The sequence below is a fragment of the Ictidomys tridecemlineatus genome, chromosome X (assembly GCF_052094955.1).
Source record: "Ictidomys tridecemlineatus isolate mIctTri1 chromosome X, mIctTri1.hap1, whole genome shotgun sequence".
Lineage (NCBI taxonomy): Eukaryota > Metazoa > Chordata > Mammalia > Rodentia > Sciuridae > Ictidomys > Ictidomys tridecemlineatus.
Genome location: NC_135493.1, coordinates 85854562 through 85875578, shown reverse-complemented (window position 1 = coordinate 85875578; position 21017 = coordinate 85854562). Strand labels below are relative to the sequence as shown.

General features: G+C 44.9%; 1 protein-coding gene and 1 pseudogene across 4 annotated transcripts in view; both read left to right on the top strand.

Moving 5' to 3' along the window:
- The window catches only part of Otud5 (OTU deubiquitinase 5), a 29770-nt gene that overhangs the window by 2761 nt on the left and 5992 nt on the right, over window positions 1-21017 (top strand). For 3 of the 4 annotated variants that reach the window (XM_078034844.1, XM_013364424.3, XM_078034842.1), the window contains exons 2-5: window positions 7079-7172; window positions 16766-16830; window positions 16918-17074; window positions 17173-17321. In XM_078034844.1, coding sequence (XP_077890970.1) covers window positions 7079-7172; window positions 16766-16830; window positions 16918-17074; window positions 17173-17321 — 465 coding nt within the window. The remainder of the gene's footprint in view (window positions 1-7078; window positions 7173-16765; window positions 16831-16917; window positions 17075-17172; window positions 17322-21017) is intronic. The other variant, XM_078034843.1, reaches the window with a different exon arrangement.
- LOC120888296 (transmembrane protein 126A pseudogene) lies at window positions 7179-16648 on the top strand (annotated as a pseudogene).

Sequence of the window (21017 nt, the reverse complement as noted above, 5' to 3'; positions counted from 1 at the left end):
ATTGGGAGAGATTTTGACCATGTTCAAGTGAACTCAGTTTCTACTTCTATGGTCAGGGCAACATTCTAGCTTCTGAGCTGCTTTCTATAAGTATGTTTCTTCCCAGAGACAAGGAAGGGGCACGGGGCATCCCCACTCCGGGGCATCCCCACTCCTGGGAAATTCTATTCCCATATCCCTTTCCCCTTTGCTCATGTAAATCTTCTCTGTACTTCACAGGGGCCATGGCCTAGCCTTGAGCCCCCTCTTGTTGCTCCCTTCCCACCCATCATTATTTCTGGCAGGGTAAATCATCTGGACTTATGGGGTCAGGACCAGGAGTTTTGTTTCTTCTCTCCCTGGTTGGGGTAAAGTCTCTTTCCTTCTCACAGAAATAGGGAGCTATACTTCCCTGGTTCCAGGGACAGAGAAGAGGGTACTATACTGCCATGGTAATGCAAAAAGCCACCTTCTTACACCCCCTTACACTTGTCCCCATAACAAGCTCTGTGAGCTCTTCATACTTCTTTTCCGATGATGGGGAGAGGCTTTCTGTCCTCCCACTGGGACAAAGGAAGGAAAAGGATGCTCTACTTTTCCTTGCCTCACCTAGTGCATCTTGAGACCTTTTGGGGATCAGAAGAAGGTAAATTCTTCCTGCTACCTCAGTTTTGGTCTGAAACTGTCATCATGGGTGTTTGTAGCCTGGAGGCTAGTTGGATCCTTTGGGCAGAGGGGAGTGTTGAGAGGGAGTCTGGAGAGTAAATCTGGTCCTAGTTTTGTGAATGTACCGTACTCCCTTTAGGACTCATTTTGGCACGCTGGGGTCCATTTCCTGGGAGGTGGTCCTTTCCAAGCCATGGCTGCCTTGCTGGGGGTCTGCCCCTTGAAAAGGATGGTTTGTAAGCATCCTGAGCTTGGGGACACCACAGATCTCTTCTGTAAGGGGGCATGCTTGTTGAGATGGTGGAAGAAGTTAAGCCTGGCACTGTAGTCAGGGTGTTTGGGTTCTACCTCTGGGTCTCTTGGGTTTTGTTGGATGAACCAGAATAGGTTCTGCCTGAGTTTCCTCATTGGTAAGATAAGGTGCTGGTGAGGTGTTGCTTAGCCTTAAGATTTTAGGGAACTCGTTCCAGAGCACTTGCCCTGGAGGTGCCAGTGAAAAGTGGTTGTCTTTTGAGGAGGAACTGGGCTACATCCCTGTCCTCCTAGACAATCAAGCTTGATGGGCAAAACAAATGGCCTGTCCCTTGTGAGAGTCCCATTTGATGGGTGGCAAATTTTGTGGCCAGCTGTGTTGTAGTGAATAAGGTCAGTGGGTTTGCCTATTGGGGCCTGTTGAATAGTGTGGAAAGGTAGAATTGTGTGTGGAAAGAATATGGATTTAAAGCTGGGAAGACTTAGTTCAAACCCCAGTATCTCCTGCTGACCTGTTTTTATTTGTTTGCTTGTTTATTTTGGATACTGGTTATTTTTTTTTAATATTTATTTATTCTTTTAGTTTTCGGCGGACATAACATCTTTGTTTGTATGTGGTGCTGAGGATCGAACCCGGGCCGCACGCATGCCAGGCGAGCGCGCTACCGCTTGAGCCACATCCCCAGCCCTGGATACTGGTTATTGAACCCAGGGGATTTTGCTACTGAGCTGTATCCCCAGCCCTGCCTCTTTTTTTGAGACAGAGTCTCATTAAGTTTCTTAGGGCCTTGCTGAGTTGCTGAGGCTGGCCTCAAACTTGAGATCCTCCTTCCTCAGCCTCTGGAGTTGCTGGGATAATAAGCATGTACCACTATGCCCACCTTGACCTGCTTTATGGCTGTAGTCAAACTGCTACCCCTCTCAGCTTCCATTTTTGCAAAGGTCATCCCTGCCCAGGGTTTTTTTTAATACATTTTTTAGTTGTAGATGGACATAATACCTTTATTTTATTTATTTTTATATGGTGCTGAGGCTCAAACCTAGTGCCTTATATGTTCTAAGCAAGTGCTCTACCACTGAGCTATAATCCTAGCCCTGCCCAAGGTTTTTGAATGTGTAAGTATCTGACTTTGCTCACCTTGGACCTTGGCTGGTTTTTCCTTTGGCTTAGGATGGGAGGTTTGCTCCAGGAATATCTGTGTTTTTCTTGTCCATCGCTAGTATCCATCTAGGAACCTGCTGATTCCTTGGCCTTTCTTAGAATTGGGTAGTTAGCAGGTAGGGAAATAGAAAATGGTCCCTTCCTAGGCAACATGGATTTGAGTCCTGTTTCTAAACTAAATTTGTGTGGTTTGGGGGCATTTCTCTTGTCAGGCCTTGGCTCTGAAGCAAGTTGCATTCTATTTTTTAATCCCATGCTCCCCACTTCTCCTGCCTTGCATAAAAGTGGGACTCCTTGGTTTTGGGGAACGTGTTACCTTTGGTGGGGGTGTTATGGCATTTCAGCTGGTATTCAGCTTGCTTCTCTCTGGTCAGTGTTACAGGCCCTTGGGTATTTTTTGTGGTTAACAGCCTTTTGTTTTGGGTACCAGGGATTGCACTCATGGGCATTCAACCACTGAGCCACATCCCCAGCCCTATTTTGTATTTTATTTAGAATCAGGGTCTCACTGAGTTTTGCTTAGTGCCTCGCCATTGCTGAGGCTAGCTTTGAACTCACGATCCTCCTGCCTTGGCCTCCCAAGCTGCTGAAATTACAGGCATGTGCCACTTTACCTGGCTTGGTTAACAGCTTTATTGAGATGTAATTCACATATAATACAATTAACTGATTTAAATTATACAATTCAGTGGCTTTTAGTATAGCCATAGAATTGTGCATCCATTACCACAGTCAATTTTAGAGCATTTTCATCACTCCAGAAAGAAACCCCTTAGCCACTATCCCCCAATCTTCTCATCCCCTTGCACCCCGTGAAAATCACTAATCTACTTCTTGATTTGTCTATTTTGAATACAATTGGAATCATACAGTATGTAGCCCTCTATGATCTGGCTTCTTTCACTTAACATAATGTGATTCAATCTCATGCATGGTATAGCATGTATCAGTACTTCATTTCTTTCTTGTTTCTCCATGGTAGGATCTTTGGGTTTTTAATCCCTCCCCAGCAGTCCAGCAATAGGATTGGGCCTGCTTCATTTCTCTTTCTTTTGCCCTTGGGGGCTTGTGTTAGTTCTTAGAGAAGGATGTCTGTATTTCTCATTGGATGGGTTGCCTGTTTTGCTTGTGGAGTTGAGCCAGTGTTCCTGGGTGTTTTGGGGGAGGGGTGGTCTTGGCACAAGGGTTGCTGGGACAGAGCTGTGAAGCCCAGAATACTAAACGCCTCTTGGCCATAGGCTCTGGGAAGACATCTGTCCACTGCTGCTGTCATCTTCTCCTGCCCTCTTTCCCCTTCAGTGGCCATTCATTTATCCATAGGCTGGGTCAGCAGTTTCCCAGACTGGGAGTGGGGATTCCAGGCCCTTGTCACCTTAATTCTAACCCCTTTCCTGGACAGGTGCTTGGGAGGTGGATCATGCAAAATGGGAGCTGTGCTATGTTTTCTTGCAGCCATAAGGTTCTAGAACTAAAAACACTAAGGAGTGCTACAAGGGGGTTGTATCAATTTTCTGTGGCTTCTGTGGCAAACTATCATGAATGGGTATTAAAACAACAGATATGTATTCTCCCACAGTTCTGATGGCCAGAAGTAAAAAAAATCTGTCTTACCAGGCCAAAAGTAATGTGTTGGTATGGCCATATTTCCTCCAGAGGCTCTAGGGGGAGAATCTGGTCCTTTTTCCAGTTTCTGTTATCTGCCACCATTCCTTGGACTGTGGCTTTATCACTCCAATTTCTGTCTATCCTTATTATTGCCTTCTCTTCTGTGTATGTGTGGTTTCCTTTTCTATCTGATTTCCCTGTTTCTCTTAAAAGGACACTGTGATTGCATTTAGGTTCAACCTGGTAATCCAAGGTGACCTCCCCTTCTCAAGGTCTTTAATCATGTCTGCAAATAGTGTTTCATTATAAGGTAAACATTTACAGGTTCCAGGGATTAGTATCTGCTATCTTTGAGTGGCCACTATTCAGCCTAGAATAGACCAGGGAGAGAAAGGGAATTTATGGTGGTCTCTTTCTGACAGAAGTTCTCTAATATTTTGATCTGCCCAGTATCCCCGTTGTTTGGAGGCTTGTTATCTCTATTTCACAGATAGGAAGACTGTGGTTCAGAGTAGTTCATCACATGGCTAATAATTGGTGGAGCTAGATTGGAACCTGTCATTTGGGTTCCATATCCAGCTCCAGCTTCACTTGGATCTTCAGACCAGTAGATTGCAGAATGTTACCTTGCCTCTTAGGATACTCTGTTGTCAGAGAAGATCTTTGTTCAGCCCTTTATTGAGGGACTCCCCTACAGGCTCAATGGTGAACTTGAAATGTTCAGGGCTTGGACTTGACTTCAGGCCAGGGCATTATGTAGCTTAAACTTACCTATGGCTGGACTATCTTCCAGCCCCCACTCACATCATCATTTCCTAAACAACATTTTCATTTTAAAAGGAGAGAGAGAAGAGACAGTGGGTGGCTGGTAGTCCAGCCTCTAGCTCCAAGCCTAGATGTCAGTCTGGCTGCCTTGGACCCATATCCTATTTGCACAGGGCACCTTCTCCTCAGGCCTCCTTTGCTATTAGGGACAAACCAGGAGTTTACCAGGATGGGCTGCCAGGTATGTCTTTGCTGTGGCTCATTTGGCTTCCTATGTTGGTTCTACACTAGACTTAACTGATGCCCCATCCCCAGCTCCTTTTTGCCTTTGTAAAATGAGGATAATGCTTCCTACCATTTGGGCTATGGTCCAGACAGCTAAATGAGGTCATCCTTTGCATCTGGCACCTGGCATGGGGCAGGCACTCTACTAATATGAATTCTTTCTTTCTGGCCCTTCCCTATTTACCTGCCTAGTCCTACTCAGGCCTTTACTGAACTCATTGCTGGGCTCTGGCATCCCTGGTGTTTTGTGATAGAAGTGACTTCATTTCTCATCTGGTTAACCAGTGTTTCTGGAGGTCTTGGTGTCTTAATACTTTGCTTAAGTGCCAGACTTAATGGCAGGGTCAGGTCCCTTCCTCTGTTTCACAACACCCCTTGTTTACCTCTTCTGCAGCCCTGTGCACACTGTATGGTCATTGACTGTTTCCGTGCTCTTCCCCTAGCACTTTGTGAGCTTCTGTCAGGTCTGGGGCTTTAGTTATTGTTGTAGCTTTCCTGTTGAACACTCCTGACTGTGGTAGCCTCCTGTGGATCTCAGAGATGGCTGTCCTGTGGGGTAGGAATGGATTGGTGATACATGGCTGTAGTGTGCTAGTCTACAGCCTCCAGGGCAGGAGGGGTACCTGGATGCTGGAATGTTGTATATAAAAAGGAGTCTTTTTTTCTGTCCATGGAAGCTCATTAAGGACTTCCAGGTGCCTTTGTCATCTGGAAATCTAGTCATACCTTCTTGGGGTGTGGCCTTGATTGTGGGGCTGGCTAGGTATTCCCTTGTCTGTCTTCATCCCTCTTGTCCAGCTACTCACATAGGGCTTTCCGTGGGGTTCTCAGTTGTACATCATCTGTCTATGCCAGTCTCTATCCCCTTCTCTCATTGGTGACCATCTCACCAGTATATGGTATATAATTGACAAAGTCTCTTCAGGTACTAAAGCTCCCCTGAGCTTCTTGGTAGCTGTCAGGAAGACTACATATTCCCCAATTGATATGAAACTGAGGCTTGGTGATTTTGGGCAGCCTACTTGTAAATTGGGTGATAAGAGGAACAGCTGGGGTTGGAACCTAGAGCTTTTGACCTCCAAATCTTGTGCTTACTACTTTGCCAGAGATTCTTCTCCCCTGGTTTTTCCTGGAGAATGCGTTCCACCCCATACATAAGCTGGGGATGAATGGCCTTGCAGAGAGGTGGAATCCTCTGTCTGATCACCATTAACCTGGATCTGGTTAGGGCAGTGTCCCCAAGGGGCAGGCTTGGGATCCTATCCTTTGCCACCCTGTTTGTGAGTCCGAAGGCCAGCAGAGGGCGCAGTGGGCCTGGGAAAGGTCTGCTGTTTCTGCTTTGTTTTGTTTTGAAGTGGAAATGTGTTTTAAGTGATACACGGTCATTTTTTTTTTTAATCCAGAAATACACATTTGTACAGGCTCACTTAATCTGAACCTTTGGGGCCAGATGTGCTTTGAAACTTGGAAAAAATTTCAGAATTTAGGAAAGTTGCCTCATAATACTTTGTATTATGTAACACTCCAGCAAGGTTTGGTATAACATCTTATGATCAAATACCTGAATGTTTTTGCATTGAAATATTGGAATATTCACTCCCAAGTGGGATACCTGGGTATATGTCAGTTTTGGTCAGGTTATGATGCAAAATGAGTTTGATAAAGACTTTGGGTTCCCCCCCCCCCAAGACTTTTGATGGTCAAGCCTTCTTGGGTTTTGGGATTTTGGACAAGGGATTTTATACCTTTGTAAAGAAGGAAGGTGAAGGAAAATCACCTGTGATACCACCACTTAGAGATAATATTTTGTTGTCTGGCCTTCCCAGTTTTGTGTGCATATATGTCTGTATACGTACATACGTATAGATGTGTGTAAACATATGTGTGTATGTATATTTTCTAAATGTGTTCAATCACAAATGAGGTCATACATTACACACATTTTGCCTTACACACCTTAGAATTACCCAGCTATATGTGGGGCTCAGAATCTAGACTCTTTACAGTCACTCCCTCTTCAACATCTCCCCTGGGTGAAAGTCCTTGAAGTTGAGCCAGATTCTCCACCCAGGCACTTACTGGGTCTGGGCTTCTGGCTGCCTACAAGGTCAGCAAGGGTCAGAAGGCAGATGGGGTTTCTGCTGTCAGGGCACCTGGGACCTCTCTGGGAGCGAGTCCAGCAACTGATTCCCTGAAAGAAAGGGTTTCTTGCTCTAAGTGTATGGAGTATCCAAGAAGGGCCAAGAACTTTACCTTGCCCAGTGTCCCTCTGCCAGTCATCTGGGCCCCTCTGGAGCTTGAGGAAGGGCCCTGGGGAGGTGGTGCAGGAATTCCCTGTTGCTGACCCCCACCTCTTCCCTCCAGCAGGAGCACTGGTTTGAAAAGGCCCTACGGGACAAGAAAGGCTTCATCATCAAGCAGATGAAGGAGGACGGCGCCTGTCTATTTCGGGCTGTAGGTGAGTCTGTGCCTCAGCCCTTAAAGGGCCTAGGGCTGCCCCTGAGTTGTGTCCCAGTTGTCAGGAGTAGACACCGAGAGAGGTTTGAGGTGGAGTAGGCTAATTTTATTATGGTCTCTAGGCCCCAGCCTCAAATTAGCGTCCTGCCTCTATCCCTGGGTCATGAGAGAGTCTGGTGGTGCAAGAGTAATAATAACAGGAGTGATAGTAATAAAGAACAATAACATCAATTAGGAACAGATTGCTCTGCTGACACTATAAGAAATTGTTTTAATACTCTACCAAGCTAGGTGAGCATAGGAACTATCATTGCTTCCATATTTCAGATGGGGAAAGTAGCTCAGGGATCCAAGTAACTTGCTCAGGGTCACACATATATTATGTGGTAGATTAAGCATTTGGATCCTGGAATAGATCAGTCTGAGGCCCATGCTCTTAACCACAGCACATTGCTGGCACTCTGAGATATAGAATACCTGGGTTTGCACCCAGACCCCCTATTTCTGGTGTATTTGAGGTTTCCATTCCTTGTGTGTATGTGTGTGTGTGTATGTGTATGTGTATGTGTGTGTCAAACTAGATATTTAGTTTTATTTTTTAACTTAAACAAAAGTAAAATAGTGAACCCTTATGTACACATCATCCTGCTTCAAAGTAGTCATCAACACATGGCTAGCCTTGTTTCATCCTCACCCACTCTTTCTCACTCCCTTGAAACAAGAGTATTTTTAAATAAACCCTGACATTGGATCATTTCATCTGTAAATATTACTGTATGCTTCTCTGACAGATACAGGCTTGCTTTCTTTTTCTTTTTTTTTTTTTAGAGGAGAATTTTTTAATATTTATTTTTCAGTTTTCGGTGGATACAACATCTTTATTTTATTTTTTATGTGGTGCTAAGGATCGAACCCAGCGCCCCATGCATGCCAGGCAAGCGCGTTACCGCTTGAGCCACATCCCCAGCCCCCAGGCTTGCTTTCTTAACATAATCAAAATGCCATTATTGTACCTAACACAATTAATAATTTAATATCATCTGCCAGCCAGCCTGCGCTGGATCTTTGTGGTCTTTCTAGCTCTGAATGTGAACCCAACAAGAAGTCATGAGGTCCCATGCCATTAAGGGAAACTGGGAATATTGTAACGTTTTCCTCTCCCAAGGAGTGCCCTCTGATAGGAATCAGAAGACCTGGATTCTAGTTCTAGCCCTCATAAGAGCTCTCTGGCCCTTAGCCTCTGTTTCCCAATCGTTGAAGTGGTGGTGTTTTCAAAGGCTCCTCAAGTTCCTTCTGTATAAGCTATATTCTCTGTTTCTGGGGACCATCCATATCTACTGGTGGGTTGGACTGGTTCAGGCAACACTCTTGGCTGTGCCACTGATTCTTGGTGTGACTTTTGGCAGGCAGCTCTTTCCTAAGCCTCATTCTTAGCTGGAAAATGGGGCTAAAAGACCCCACAGTTGTAATGGTTTAATGATGTTACTTTTGGTAAATCCCTCTAGTACCTGACACATAGTAGACCTTCATGGAACACAATAGCATTGATAAAGCCCAGATACTGTTTTCAGTGGTGCCTCAGAGTCAAAAATTTTGAAAGGGTAGGGGGAGGACTGGTTACCTCTCCCTAATAACCAAGCAGAAGCAGTCCAGGCAATAATATGTTCTATTGGGCTGGGGGAAAAACCCAGTCTTTTTATCCCTCTGGCTAAAGTTCTCCCTAGGATGTTTCCTAGAGAAAGATCCATGGGTTTGGAAGCATCTTGGGGGGAAAAAAAGATAAAGAATAGGTGGTGGGTTGTTAGAGGCCAGGCCCTGTGTTAAGAACTTGGGCTGGCTAATGGCAGTGTTGCACACCTGTAATCCCAGCAACACAGAAGGCCAAGAAAGAAGAATCACAAGTTCAAAGCCTCAGCAACTTAGGTCCTAAGCAACTTAGTGAGACCCTGTCTCAAAGTAAAAAAACAAAAAAGTCTGGGGATATGGTTCTGAATGGTTAAATACTTCTGGGTTCAATCCCCAGTACCAAAAAAAAAAAAAAAGAAAAAAGAAAAAGAACTCAGGGTAGATGTAGGAGAAGCAGGGTAGTGGCTGGTAGGGTTAAGCATCTGAGTCTTGGGTAATCAGTGAAGTAGTCCTTGGAGCTAGTGAGAATCTACTGTATGCAGTAACCCATATCAAGATCAGTGTTTGCCCAGGTGTGGTGGTGTATGCGTATGATCTCAGCTATTTGGGAGGCCAAGGCAGGAGGATAGCAAGTTCAAGGCCAGCCTTAGCAACTAAGTTAAACCCTGTCTCAAAAAGTAAAAAAGGGCTGGAGGTGTAGAGAACTCTTGGATTCACTCCCCAATAACCCCCACCATGCACACACAAAACAGTGTACATGCATATGTATCTATCTGGCTATTTTCCCCAAACACAAACCCCCCCCACACACACACACACTGGTGCCTTCCAGTAAGGGGCCCGAGCTTACAGGAAGAGCTGACCACAGCAGGTTGAAGGCCTTTCCTTATCAGCACTATGGCTACACATTTCCCCTGACTGGGCTGCCCTCAGCTTTTCTCTGTAAAACCTCAGAAGTCCCAGGGCCTCTCCAGAAGTACGTAGGCCCTGGTCTCTAGGCCTCATTTAGAGGTTTCCCTGGTGCAGAGTACACAATACATGTGCCTGGGAAGGGGACTTTGTCCCCAGGCCTTCTTTCCCCCCAGGTTTCTAGTCTAGCCTCTGCAAGGACAGATGGTAGTCATCTTAGGCTCTGGTGTGAAGGTCTGCATGCTCTGACTTCCTGCCATGCATTGAATAGTTGGAAGGAATATATAACTGAGGGTTGGAGTTGGGTATGTTGCAAACTTAGAGGTCACTATGTTTTTTCCTTGACCACTTTTGTGTATCAGGCATTCAGCTTCATTCTTTATGCTTACTGAACAACTACCAGGAGCAGAAAGGAATCTACTTGAACATGGATCCATGTATATTGGATTTAACGCTGCTCTTTGTGGCCTAATAAAATAGCAAGCAGTCTTTTTCGGTGTGTCTTGCATGTAACACAGGCCAGAATAGCTGCTGGCTTACCAATGGCAGTGCTCCCATTTTTGGCAGTGACTGCATCTTTCAAAGGTTTTGTAAGTTTACCTTTGAGTACAGGTGATTTGAATTGTGAAACCTGTACCGTGGCACGGGGTGGACTTGTTGGTTTTGTTTTAGGTCTGTACCCTGTTTTCCTGGCTATACCTGTAAATGGTGGCCTAGCAGCCAGCTATCAGTCAGCCCTGTTACCAGAGAAAGGAAACACATCAACTTACTGGATAAAGTTTCTAAGCCTATCTTCAGAAAGATGTCATTTCCCATTTTACTTCAGACTATGTTTGCAGCATACCTTGGGTCTAGACAATATAAAATACTTATAAAGGCCCTTCAGTTCCCTGAATCTGGCCTAGAAATTCACCAATGTTGAGCAAATGTATATACAAAATAAAACTGTAGAAATTAAAAAACAATCTGGATTATTACCCCATGAGACAGGTGAGAAGATGGAGAGTTGGGAGGGTTGGGGGTGCAGCTTAGTGGTAGAACACTTGCCTAGCATGTATGGTGTCCTAGGTTTGATCCCTACCATGGCCAAAAAATGGAAATGGCAAGCTTAGTTATTAGTGGAAGAGCTGGTATGGGAATCCAGAGGTGTCCAAAGGACACATTCTTTCTATGATCTTAGGAATGAACCATAGCTTCTTAGCTTGGTTGTCATCTGACTGAGTGACTTTGTGTTCTCTTTTTTAAAAATATTTTTTAGTTGTCAATAGGTCTTTATTTTATTTATTTATATGTGGAGCTGAGAAACAAACTCAGGGCCTCATGCGTGCTAGGCAAGTACTCTTCCACTGAGCCACAACCCCAGCCCATGACTTGTGTTCTTTGGGAGATGGTGTCTCACTATGCTTTCCAGGTGATCTTGAACTCCTTGGCTCAAGCAATCCTCCTTCCTCAGCCCCCTGAGTAGCTGGGACTACAGGCATATACCACAATGCCTGACTTGGCTGTGTTCCTTGACTTTTGGACTTTATCTCTTCCAGCTAGGAGCATGTAACTCTCTACTGTTGGGAATCCCAAGGCAGGTGGCCTTCTGCCTTCTGTTTTGCCTCTGAGGTCTGGGTATACCCTGTGTGAACCAATATCATCACTGCACCCAGTTCTCTTCCACCTCCACCATATTCCTGAGCATCAGCAAAGGCTTGGGTGGAGTAGAAATGGTAGTCTTGAGTCTCAGATGTATCCTGTGGCCCACCTTGCCCCTGCTATGCTCAGATAACCTCCTCCTAGAAATGTGAGTCCGAATCTCTCACCCTCCCTCCCTTTCTCCATGTGGCTTTGACTCAGCAGAAACCTCTGTCTCTGGCCATGGCTCTGGTGCTGGCCTCCAATCGATTAAAGTAGAGACCACATAGATGTGTCTGTGTGGGCTGTGTTATGGCAGTGAGTCCCCAAAACACTCCTCTGGGTCGTTTTGGTCTTGGAACACCATCAGATCTAGAAGGGGTGGATCTTAGATCACTTTTGATTGTATTATAAATGGGGAGGTTGAGGCCTCAAGAGAAAGCCAGAACCCTGTTCTATCTAGTTCATATAGCCAGTGTTAGAACATCAGTGTTTCAGTTTGAATCAAGCCACAGAAGATTCCCATGGGCCACTTCCTGTAACCAGCTTCCTTTGACCTTTTTCTACCCTGTATCCTTTCATATTTTCATCTTTGCCACTGGAATCTTTGAGCAAAGGAGCAGATATCTCAGCGACCAGGCTATTGAGGTGGCTGAGTTCCTCTCTTTTTCCCTACCAGGGTGTGTTGATTGGGGTAGAGGGGCTACAGCCTAGATAATATCACAGCTGCTTGACAGGCTGTTGGGAACTTTTTCCTGGCTTCTTTTTGCCACTGTGCAGCCAGGGTTCCCACAGGAGCAGGACTGCAGTGGAGAACAGACAGGGTAGCTGTCTCCCACTGCTGCTGTGTGTACCCACGTTTGTGTGGTTTGTTTTTAGGTTCCTTGCAGACACCAAGCTTCCTTTTCTGTCCTTAGTGGAACTTGCTGAGCTCTTCTGGCAGGCAGGCTGCAACCTGGGGAGTAGGCGGTTCCCAGGCACCTCTAAAGCAAATGGGAGGGCCATGTACTTAAAGTCCTTTAGAAAGATAATCCGGGTTCTCTTGTCTTGCATCTCCACATAAGTCTAGGCAAATATTGGTTACATTTTAAGGAACCTGAAGAAGGGCTTCCCCCAGGCAGCAAGAGTGAGAGGTTGAAGCAAATCTGTTAGAGGTATTAGTCATTCCCTCTCCCACTTACCCCTGGCAAAGACTGAGAAGGAAGTGGGGGTGGTGGTTCCTGAGTGTTTTGCACAGCCTCATATTGTGTCCACCTTTCAGTCTTCCCTGGTTGGTGGCAAGGTCATCTACTTGCTACATGTGATAGTTTTCTTTTGTTGTGTTTGTATTTAGTCTCAGAGATTACCTTTGGTAGGCCCTGCTGGCTGTATTTGGCTACTCACATGCATTTGGGTACTGCTGTATGCTCAGAGAAGGGAAAGAAGAGTGTGTGTGTGTGTGTGTGTGTGTGTGTGTGTGTGTGTGTAGGATAAGATTCATGCAGACCTCTGGACCTAGGGAAGGATACAGCCCCTGATACTTGTAATCTGCCCATTCCCAGGCCTTTCCTGGGTTCCAGCTGAGTTTTACTTGTGCCATGTGGGGATTGAGGTAGTATCAGGCCTGGCCCTTGAAAGTAAGGTGGCTAAGGAGACAACTGGCTGGCTTGGGTAGGGGGTGGTAGTATTACTTGAAGCCAGCAGTTATCCCTTAACAGCCTGGCCTCATCTTCATCCGTCTCCCCCTTTTCAAATGTGTAATCTTGGTCCAGCTGTGCCATGTTTCTGTGTCATTGTCCCTCCTGGGTAAAGGAAGATTTTTTTGGCGAGGATCAAATGAGTTGGGATTGTGAAAAGTCTTTGGCGGAACCAATTGTATTGTGCTGAGGATTTCTGAGCCCTGTTTTTTCGATGGGAACAGAGGTGGGGTGGTGAGGGACCCCTTCCAGCTGGACCCTGGGAGGGGAGAGCAGGTGCAGATGGCCAAGTGCAGCGTCAGCAAGAGGAGGAGTTTCAGTTTCTATCAAAACAAGCTCTCTGAATTCCCCTACCCCTGCAGGTCCATTGGGCCACTCTTTCCCCCACCTTGGATCCCCTGCAGGGAAGTCCAGCCTGGCCCCCAGCCCCATGTGCCAACCTGCTGGGAGGAGGAGGGCTTTCCATAGGAAGGAGGCGGGGCTAGAAAAGTCAGAAAAGCTAATCCATGTCAAGTGCTTGCAATGTTCTCGCCTGTGACAGATGGATGCTTTTCCTGCTTTTATCACTGAAGAAATCCTGCTATCCTTTGTTGGGCAGGCACTGTTGCCTTTTCCTTGGTTCAGAGATGCACATTTTTCCACATTAATGATTCCAAAATTAGGATATTAGCTTGTAATCAGTGTGGAGGGGTTTGTCCCAAAAGCTGTGATAAGTGTGGAAGTATTGTAACTTGCCCATACTTTAGGACTGTATTTGGGAAGCCTGTCTTATTAGTTTGATATGAATTTGGTTACTACATTTTTTCTTCCTTTTTTTTGGGGGGATGGGTGGGGTTGCTGGAGATTGAGTTCAGGGCTTCACACATGCTAGGCAAAGTGTTCTACCACTGAGCTAATTTTTCTAGAGCACGTTTCTAAAGTTTTTTTTTTTTCTTTTTAGTACCGAGGATTGAAGCCAAGGGTGCTTAACCACTGAGCCACATCCCCAGCCTTTGTTTATATTTTATTTAGAGCCAGGATCTCACTGAGTTGCTTAGGGCCTCCCTAAATTGCTGAGGCTGGCTTTGAACTTGTGATCCTCCTGCCTCAGCCTCCTGAGCCACTGGGATTAAAAGTGTGTGCCACCATGCCTGGCTTGGTTTCTAAACTTTTGAATGAAGTGTTCAGAAGGTAGGCCTGTAGAACTTTGGATTCAGTAAAGGAAGAGAATCAGTCTTGCTTGCAAGAGGGGGGTCAGCCTGGGCTCTGCATTTGGGGCTTTCCTCTGGTGGAGGAAGTGCAACAGAAATGAGGAAGGGCTTAATAAGCATTTCCGGCAGCATTCTGGCTGACTCGTGGGTGGCTAGCAATATTATGAAGTCATTATCATCATGACAAATGGTGCTCCTGTTTGTTGACCATCTTCCTGTGCTTCAGGTACTTGGCAAATCTTTCCATGTCATCTTACAACACCTGGTGGGTAGAAAAAGAGTTACAGTCTCTACTTTATGAGTGATGGCATTTTAGCCCAGAGAGACTAAAAGGCCTTGTCCAGTGCCACACACCTAGGAGGAGTCAGGGCCTTTCTGCCAGGCAAAGGGATCAATGGCAAGGAAAGCGGGGAGACCCTCATGGGGTTCTCCCCTAGCTCCCTTTCCTGTCCCACCATCTCCCCTCTTTTCCTCCATTTTCCCACATCTGGCATCCAACTATTGCAGATAGATCTCCCAGGCCTGCCAGTGAACACTGACCCTTCTGTAGGAGATATGTGTTTTCCAATACCTCTGCCTGTCTCCCTGAGCCTGGTGTTAGACCCCTGTGTAACTCTTTCACTCCCATCTCAGTTCCTGTTTACTGCAGCTGCAGATAGCACTGCCTCCAGACACCCCAAGCTCAGCCTACAGAAATAGCTCCTCCAGCAGCCTAGGGTAGCCACAGCGGTCTCTGTGGTCCTGGCTTCTAAGAAAGGCAGCAGCAGGGGGCCCCCAGCCTGTGTGCAGGACATGTGACTTGCTGGAAGTGCTGCTGGGGGGGGGGGCGGGAGTGTGGCCACAGAAGCCACATCCTTGTTTACATCAGTGAAGGGGCTACCCCTTCCCGCCTTTATAGTCCCCACCCCCAACTCCTCAGTTCTCTTTACTTTTAGGAGGACTTGAGAGACATGGGCCTGGGTTCTATCTCAGAGTAGCCTTTGTCTCTTTATCACTCAGAACCCTCCTGTGAGGGCAACAAAGGATTTCTTCTGGCAGATCTTCAGAGAGGTAGACTGCTGGGCATGGAAGAGCTCTGCAGTGTTCCCTTTGTGCCCTGACCCTGTGCCCCAGGGAGATCCCATCACAGCAGTGGCCCCTCTGGGGAAACAAAGGGAAATTCCCTCTTTGTGGCAGCCAGTGAATGTGAGGCTTACCTAATCTTCAAGCCCACTTTAATTTCCTAGGGAGAAGCACTCCCTGCCTGCCGCCCCAAACTATCTGTTCAGCAAACTGTCCCTGATTTCCTTTTCTTTATTGGCACAGGGCTGGGGGTGGGCTTAAGTGGGAGCTGCCTCCTGCCTTCAGTAGGACTGTGCTTAGGCTGAAGTCTTGTTCACACTTTTTATGAATGTGGTGATAGAGGTGCCCTGAGTGTGTATGTGAGGACTATGCTGAAGAACATAGTTTTGGGGGGCAGGTATGTAGCTCCAAGTTAAAGGGCTTACCTAGCTGTTGCATAAGGCCCTGCCCCACAAGAAAAGAAGAAAAAATATAAGAACATATTGATGTTTGAGAAGTGGGCACTGAAGAGGATGGGAAGAATGTTCTAAAGAGAGGGAATAGCATGTATGAAGATCATTAATAGGGGAGAAGGAACCTGGTTTCTTCTCCCTTTAGTTGGACCAAGTCCTGTGGCACCTGGATCATTTGGGCCACAGGCTGCTTTTCCTGAATTAGTCTGAATTTAGGTGCATGTGTGTGTCTTAAACTTCTTAATAGACTGTGTGTTCCTGCAAGGATTTTACTAAGTCCAGTCACCTTTGCAGTATCCCACATTTATGCCTCACCATGAGGAGTCCCTGATTCACTGAGCCACTTCTCTGTCCCAAACCCATCGCTAGTCACTTAATACCTATTGTCTCATTTAATCCCCATGAGAGGCCTGCCAGGTCATCATCCATCTTGTTTACATTTTACAGGTGAGACATACAGAATCTCAGAACACCTAGGTCACTTGACTTTGTCTTGCCAGTTAGCTCACTAGTATCTGAAAGAGATGGGCCAGAGCTCTTTCCTTTTTCATTACCTTTCTTTTTGAGGTGCTGGGTGGTAAACCTGGAGCATTATGATTAGCATACTCTATCTCTTAGCTGAACCGCCCAGCTATACTTTGTTTTTAACCTATAGTGGCCATGCTCACTCCTAGGAGTGGGAAAAACTGAATTCCTGAGTTGACTGTCATGGACTGACCCTTTGTGACCTAGAGCAAGTTACAGACTGACCCTGAGCCTCAGTGTCCTCATATAGGTGGGAGTGTGGAATGGATGGTGCCTGAGGCCAATGGTTAGACTTAGATTGTTGTTGGTTTGTTTCAGCAGTCAGGCATGCCTTAAAACAATCATCTGCCTGAGAGACCTGTGGTTGTATCCCTCATGATCCCATTCCAGCCAAGGGCAAGAACTCTACAGGCCTTGGGGTAGGAAAGGGAGTTTTCCTCATCCTCCAGCCTGCCCTCCCCCAAAGATGTTCTTTGACTTGGAATTCTTAACCAGTGGCAGATCTGATCCCAGCCTTTCTTTTGTCCCCCTTAGCCGACCAGGTATATGGAGACCAGGACATGCACGAAGTTGTACGAAAGCACTGCATGGACTATCTGGTGAGACCGAGGGCAGGCCTTGGGGTAGAGGCAGGGCAATAGGATCTCCTCTGCATGCAGACCTTCATCTTGCAATCTGTTGTGCAGATGAAGAATGCCGACTACTTCTCCAACTACGTCACAGAAGACTTTACCACCTACATCAACCGGAAACGGAAAAATAACTGCCATGGCAACCATATTGAGATGCAGGCCATGGCAGAGATGTACAACCGTCCCGTGGAGGTGTATCAGTACAGCACAGGTACTTCTGTAGTGGGTAGGTGAGGGACTAATGGTGCCTCATCTGAACCTGCCATACCTGGCCCCCTGTGGATGCTCCCTCTTTGTCTTTCTCTGCAGAACCTATCAACACATTCCATGGGATACACCAAAATGAGGATGAACCCATTCGTGTCAGCTACCATCGGAACATCCACTATAATTCAGTAGTGAATCCTAATAAGGCCACCATTGGTGTGGGGCTGGGTCTGCCATCATTCAAACCAGGGGTAAGTTGTTCCCTGTGCCCAGTATGGCTGTGGATATGGAGTCTTGGTAATGCCCCTAGCCCACAAAAATGTCCTGTCTTCACTGTCATTCTCCTGTGAGGTCTCACCTCTGTATGAAATTAGAGAATTACAGTAGATATCTCTCAGGGTTCATTTGTGGTCTTTATTTGCCTGTCCATTAGCTGTCTTACCCATCTTGTATGCCTGTGATGGCTGGCATTTTAGGATGTAGAATCCTGTTTGGGAATAGTAAGCCAGGACATGTTTGATGTCCCCATGGATTTTTTTCCTTGACTCAGAAGTTACAGATAGCAGGGGTCACAGAAACTTGGAATGTTGTCCTGGCCCACCACTTACTGACTGTGGCTCCTAGGGCAGATTGTATAAGCACTCTGGGCAGAAGCCTGACTGATACACAGAAAGCACTTCCCACTGGGCCTGGCACCTAGTAGGTGTCAGAAGGTAGCTTTATATTTTTTTTAGCACATGCCGATGCCCGTGTTCATTCATATTCTCTCCCTCTCTCTCATCAATAGTCATCAACTGAGGATTTTGAGGTCTTTTATTCAGGTTTCACTTCCTACAAACAAAGTGCTTCTGCTTCATTTTAGGAAATACCTTAACACCAACAAACCCTCCAGAATAGGGGATTTTTTTTTGTTTTTGTTTAATTTTAAATAAAAAATTTTAGAAAAGTCTTAGGTTTACATAATCATTGTAAGGATATTACAGAGAGTTTCCATATGCCCTACCGTCATTATCATGTTATAGTACATTTGTCATAATTAATGACCCATATTGATGTGTTGTTAAAGACCAGACAATTCAGATTACTTCAGTTTTCCCATGCGGCCCGGGTTCGATCCTCAGCACCACATACCAACAAAGATGTTGTGTCCGCCAATAAGATTATTGTCCATTCAGATGGTTTTTTCTCTTCTAGGATCCTATCCATCATACCACCTTACTTATTTAGTTGTCATATCCCTTTAGTTCCTTGTGGCTATGACAGTTTCTCATAATTTCCTTGTTTTTGATCCGTTTTTCAACCCTGTAAGTTTTTCCTTTTATTTAATGTTATAAAATTGGAATCATGCAGTAGGTATGTAGCTGTTTTAAAAAAATACGTAGTTTTAGGTGGACACAATATCTTTATTTTTTATTTTTATATGGTGCTGAGGATCGAACCCAGTGCCTCATGCATGCTAGGCGAGCACTCTACCACTGAGCTACAACCCCAGCCCAGTATGTAGCTTTTTCAGGTTGTCTTTTGCACTTCACACTATGCATTTAAAATTCATCTATGATTTTCCCTGGTTTCACTGCTCATTTCCTTTTTCTTTCTTTAAAAATTTAAATGTTTTTGGGCTGGGGATATATAGCTCAGTTGGTAGCATGCTTGCCTACATGCACAAGACTCTGGATTCAATCCCCAGCACCACCAAAACAAAATTTGAATGTTTTGGCCTGAGGATGTAGTGCAGAGGTAGAACACTTGCCTAGCAAGCAAGAGTAGGTCCTGAGTTTAGTCCCAAATACTGCAAAGTGTTTTTAAAAGTATTTTAATTGTTTGGAACAGTTTAAATTTACAGAACAATTGAAGAGGACAGAGTTAACATTTAACCCCACCCCCTACAGTTTTACTATTATGAACATCTCTGGCACATTTGTTACAATGTGTGGACCAATACAGTATTATTAACTGAAGTCACTATGTCTCCTTCAGTTCCTTTGTCTGTGACAGTTTCTCACACTTTCCTTGTTTTGATGACCTTGACAGTTTTAAGGAGTACAGGTCCAGTGTATTGTAGGAAGCTTCACTTACGGAATTTCTCTGATGGTGTGGGGGTTTTTTTTAAGAATTTTTTTTAGTTGTAGTTGGACATAATACCTTTTATTTATTTATTTTTATGTGGTGATGAGGATCTAACCCAGTGCCTCACACGTGCTAGGCAAGTGCTCTACCATTGAGCCACAATCCCAGCCCCTCTGATGATATTATGATTAGACTGGGGTTGTGTCTTTGGGGAGGAAGCTCACAGAGGTAAAGTGTCATTCTTGTTACATTATATCAAGGACATATACTGACTATGGCTATGGATGTTGTCCTTGATCACCTGGCAGAAGTAGTGTTTGTCAGGTTCCTACACTATAAAGTTGCTATTTTCCACCACTTTCATACTGAATTGTGTGGAAGGAAGTCACATTTAAGGAATGAGGACTACCTTCTATCTTCCTTGGGGCTATTTGGAATTCTTTTGATTGAGAGATCTCTTATTCCCATTTATAAATTTATTCAATAACCCGTTTATATCAGTATGCACTTAAGGGTTATAATACAACTTGATTTTAATTATCTTGTTGCTCAAATTGTTCCACATTTTTTTTTGTGTGTGGTGCTGGTGATGGAACCAAGGTCTTCCAAGCTAAGCAAGAGGTCTACCAGAGAGTCACACACAAACCCCACCCCCACCCCTATTGCAAAGTTTTTTTTAAAAAAACACTTCCTTACTTTTTGGTGCTATGAGGTGTTCCAGGTTCATCTTTTATATTTCCTGTCCTAGTCCTAGAAACAGCAATTTTTCTAAGGAGCCCTGGAAATATATATGTGTGTATACTAATCTGTATATGTATATACACATATAATCTATAAGTATTTCTGTATGTAACCATCTGAATGGACAATAATCTTATTGGCGGACACAACATCTTTGTTGGTATGTGGTGCTGAGGATCGAACCCGGGCCGCACGCTTGCCAGGCAAGCGCGCTACCGCTTGAGCCACATTCCCAGCCCATGGACAGTAATCTTAAACATGAGGGTTTTTAAAAAATTTTTGTCATATATGGACACAATATTTATTAAAAATTTATTTTTATGTGGTGCTGAGGATCGAACCCAGTGCCTCACATGTGCCAGGCAAGCACTCTACCAATGAGCTACAACTCCAGCCCTGAACTTGAGTTTTTATTGATATCTCCCACTTATATGTTTGCCTTGTGTATTATTTTAGCCTTCTACCATTGTTCATCAGTAAATTCTTACTCCACTGGTGAGAAAGCCTGGCTTCACTCGTCAACCATTCGCTAATCTGCTACTTGAATAGAGCACAATGATATGCACAGTTCCTTTTGTCTTTGGTTTTACAGATTCCATTCATTTCCAAAGTGATTTGGGCCTCCAACCTCTTCCCCAGGTCCTTGCATACATTTGTAATTCATTTGTGAATTCTTTTGTCAAATTCTGCATTCCTTGGTGGAATTTCCCCACCTCCTAATTGATTGTTTTTTTTAAATCGGCATACATTAAGCTTTAGCCTTTGTTTTGTAAATTTCGAGGGGTTTTGACAAATGCTTAACAACTTCATGTATCCGTGCATTACAAGATCATTTAGAGTAGTTTCATCACTCTTAAAATTTCCTATGCTCCTTATGTTTGCTTCTCCCTTCCTCCCCTTCCTGCAACCATTGATCTGTTTATTGGCAGGTATTGCCCATTTCAGAATGTCATGTAACTGGAATCATAAAATTGTAGCCTTTTTTTTTCTTTTAGAATTAGTGTTGTAGAATTAGGGCCTTGCAAGTGCTAGGCTGTACCGCTAAGCCACAACCCCAGACCAGCTTCTTTTTTTTTTTTTTAATATTTTTTTGGTTGTCAGTGAACCTTTAATTAATTGATTGATTGATTAATTTATAC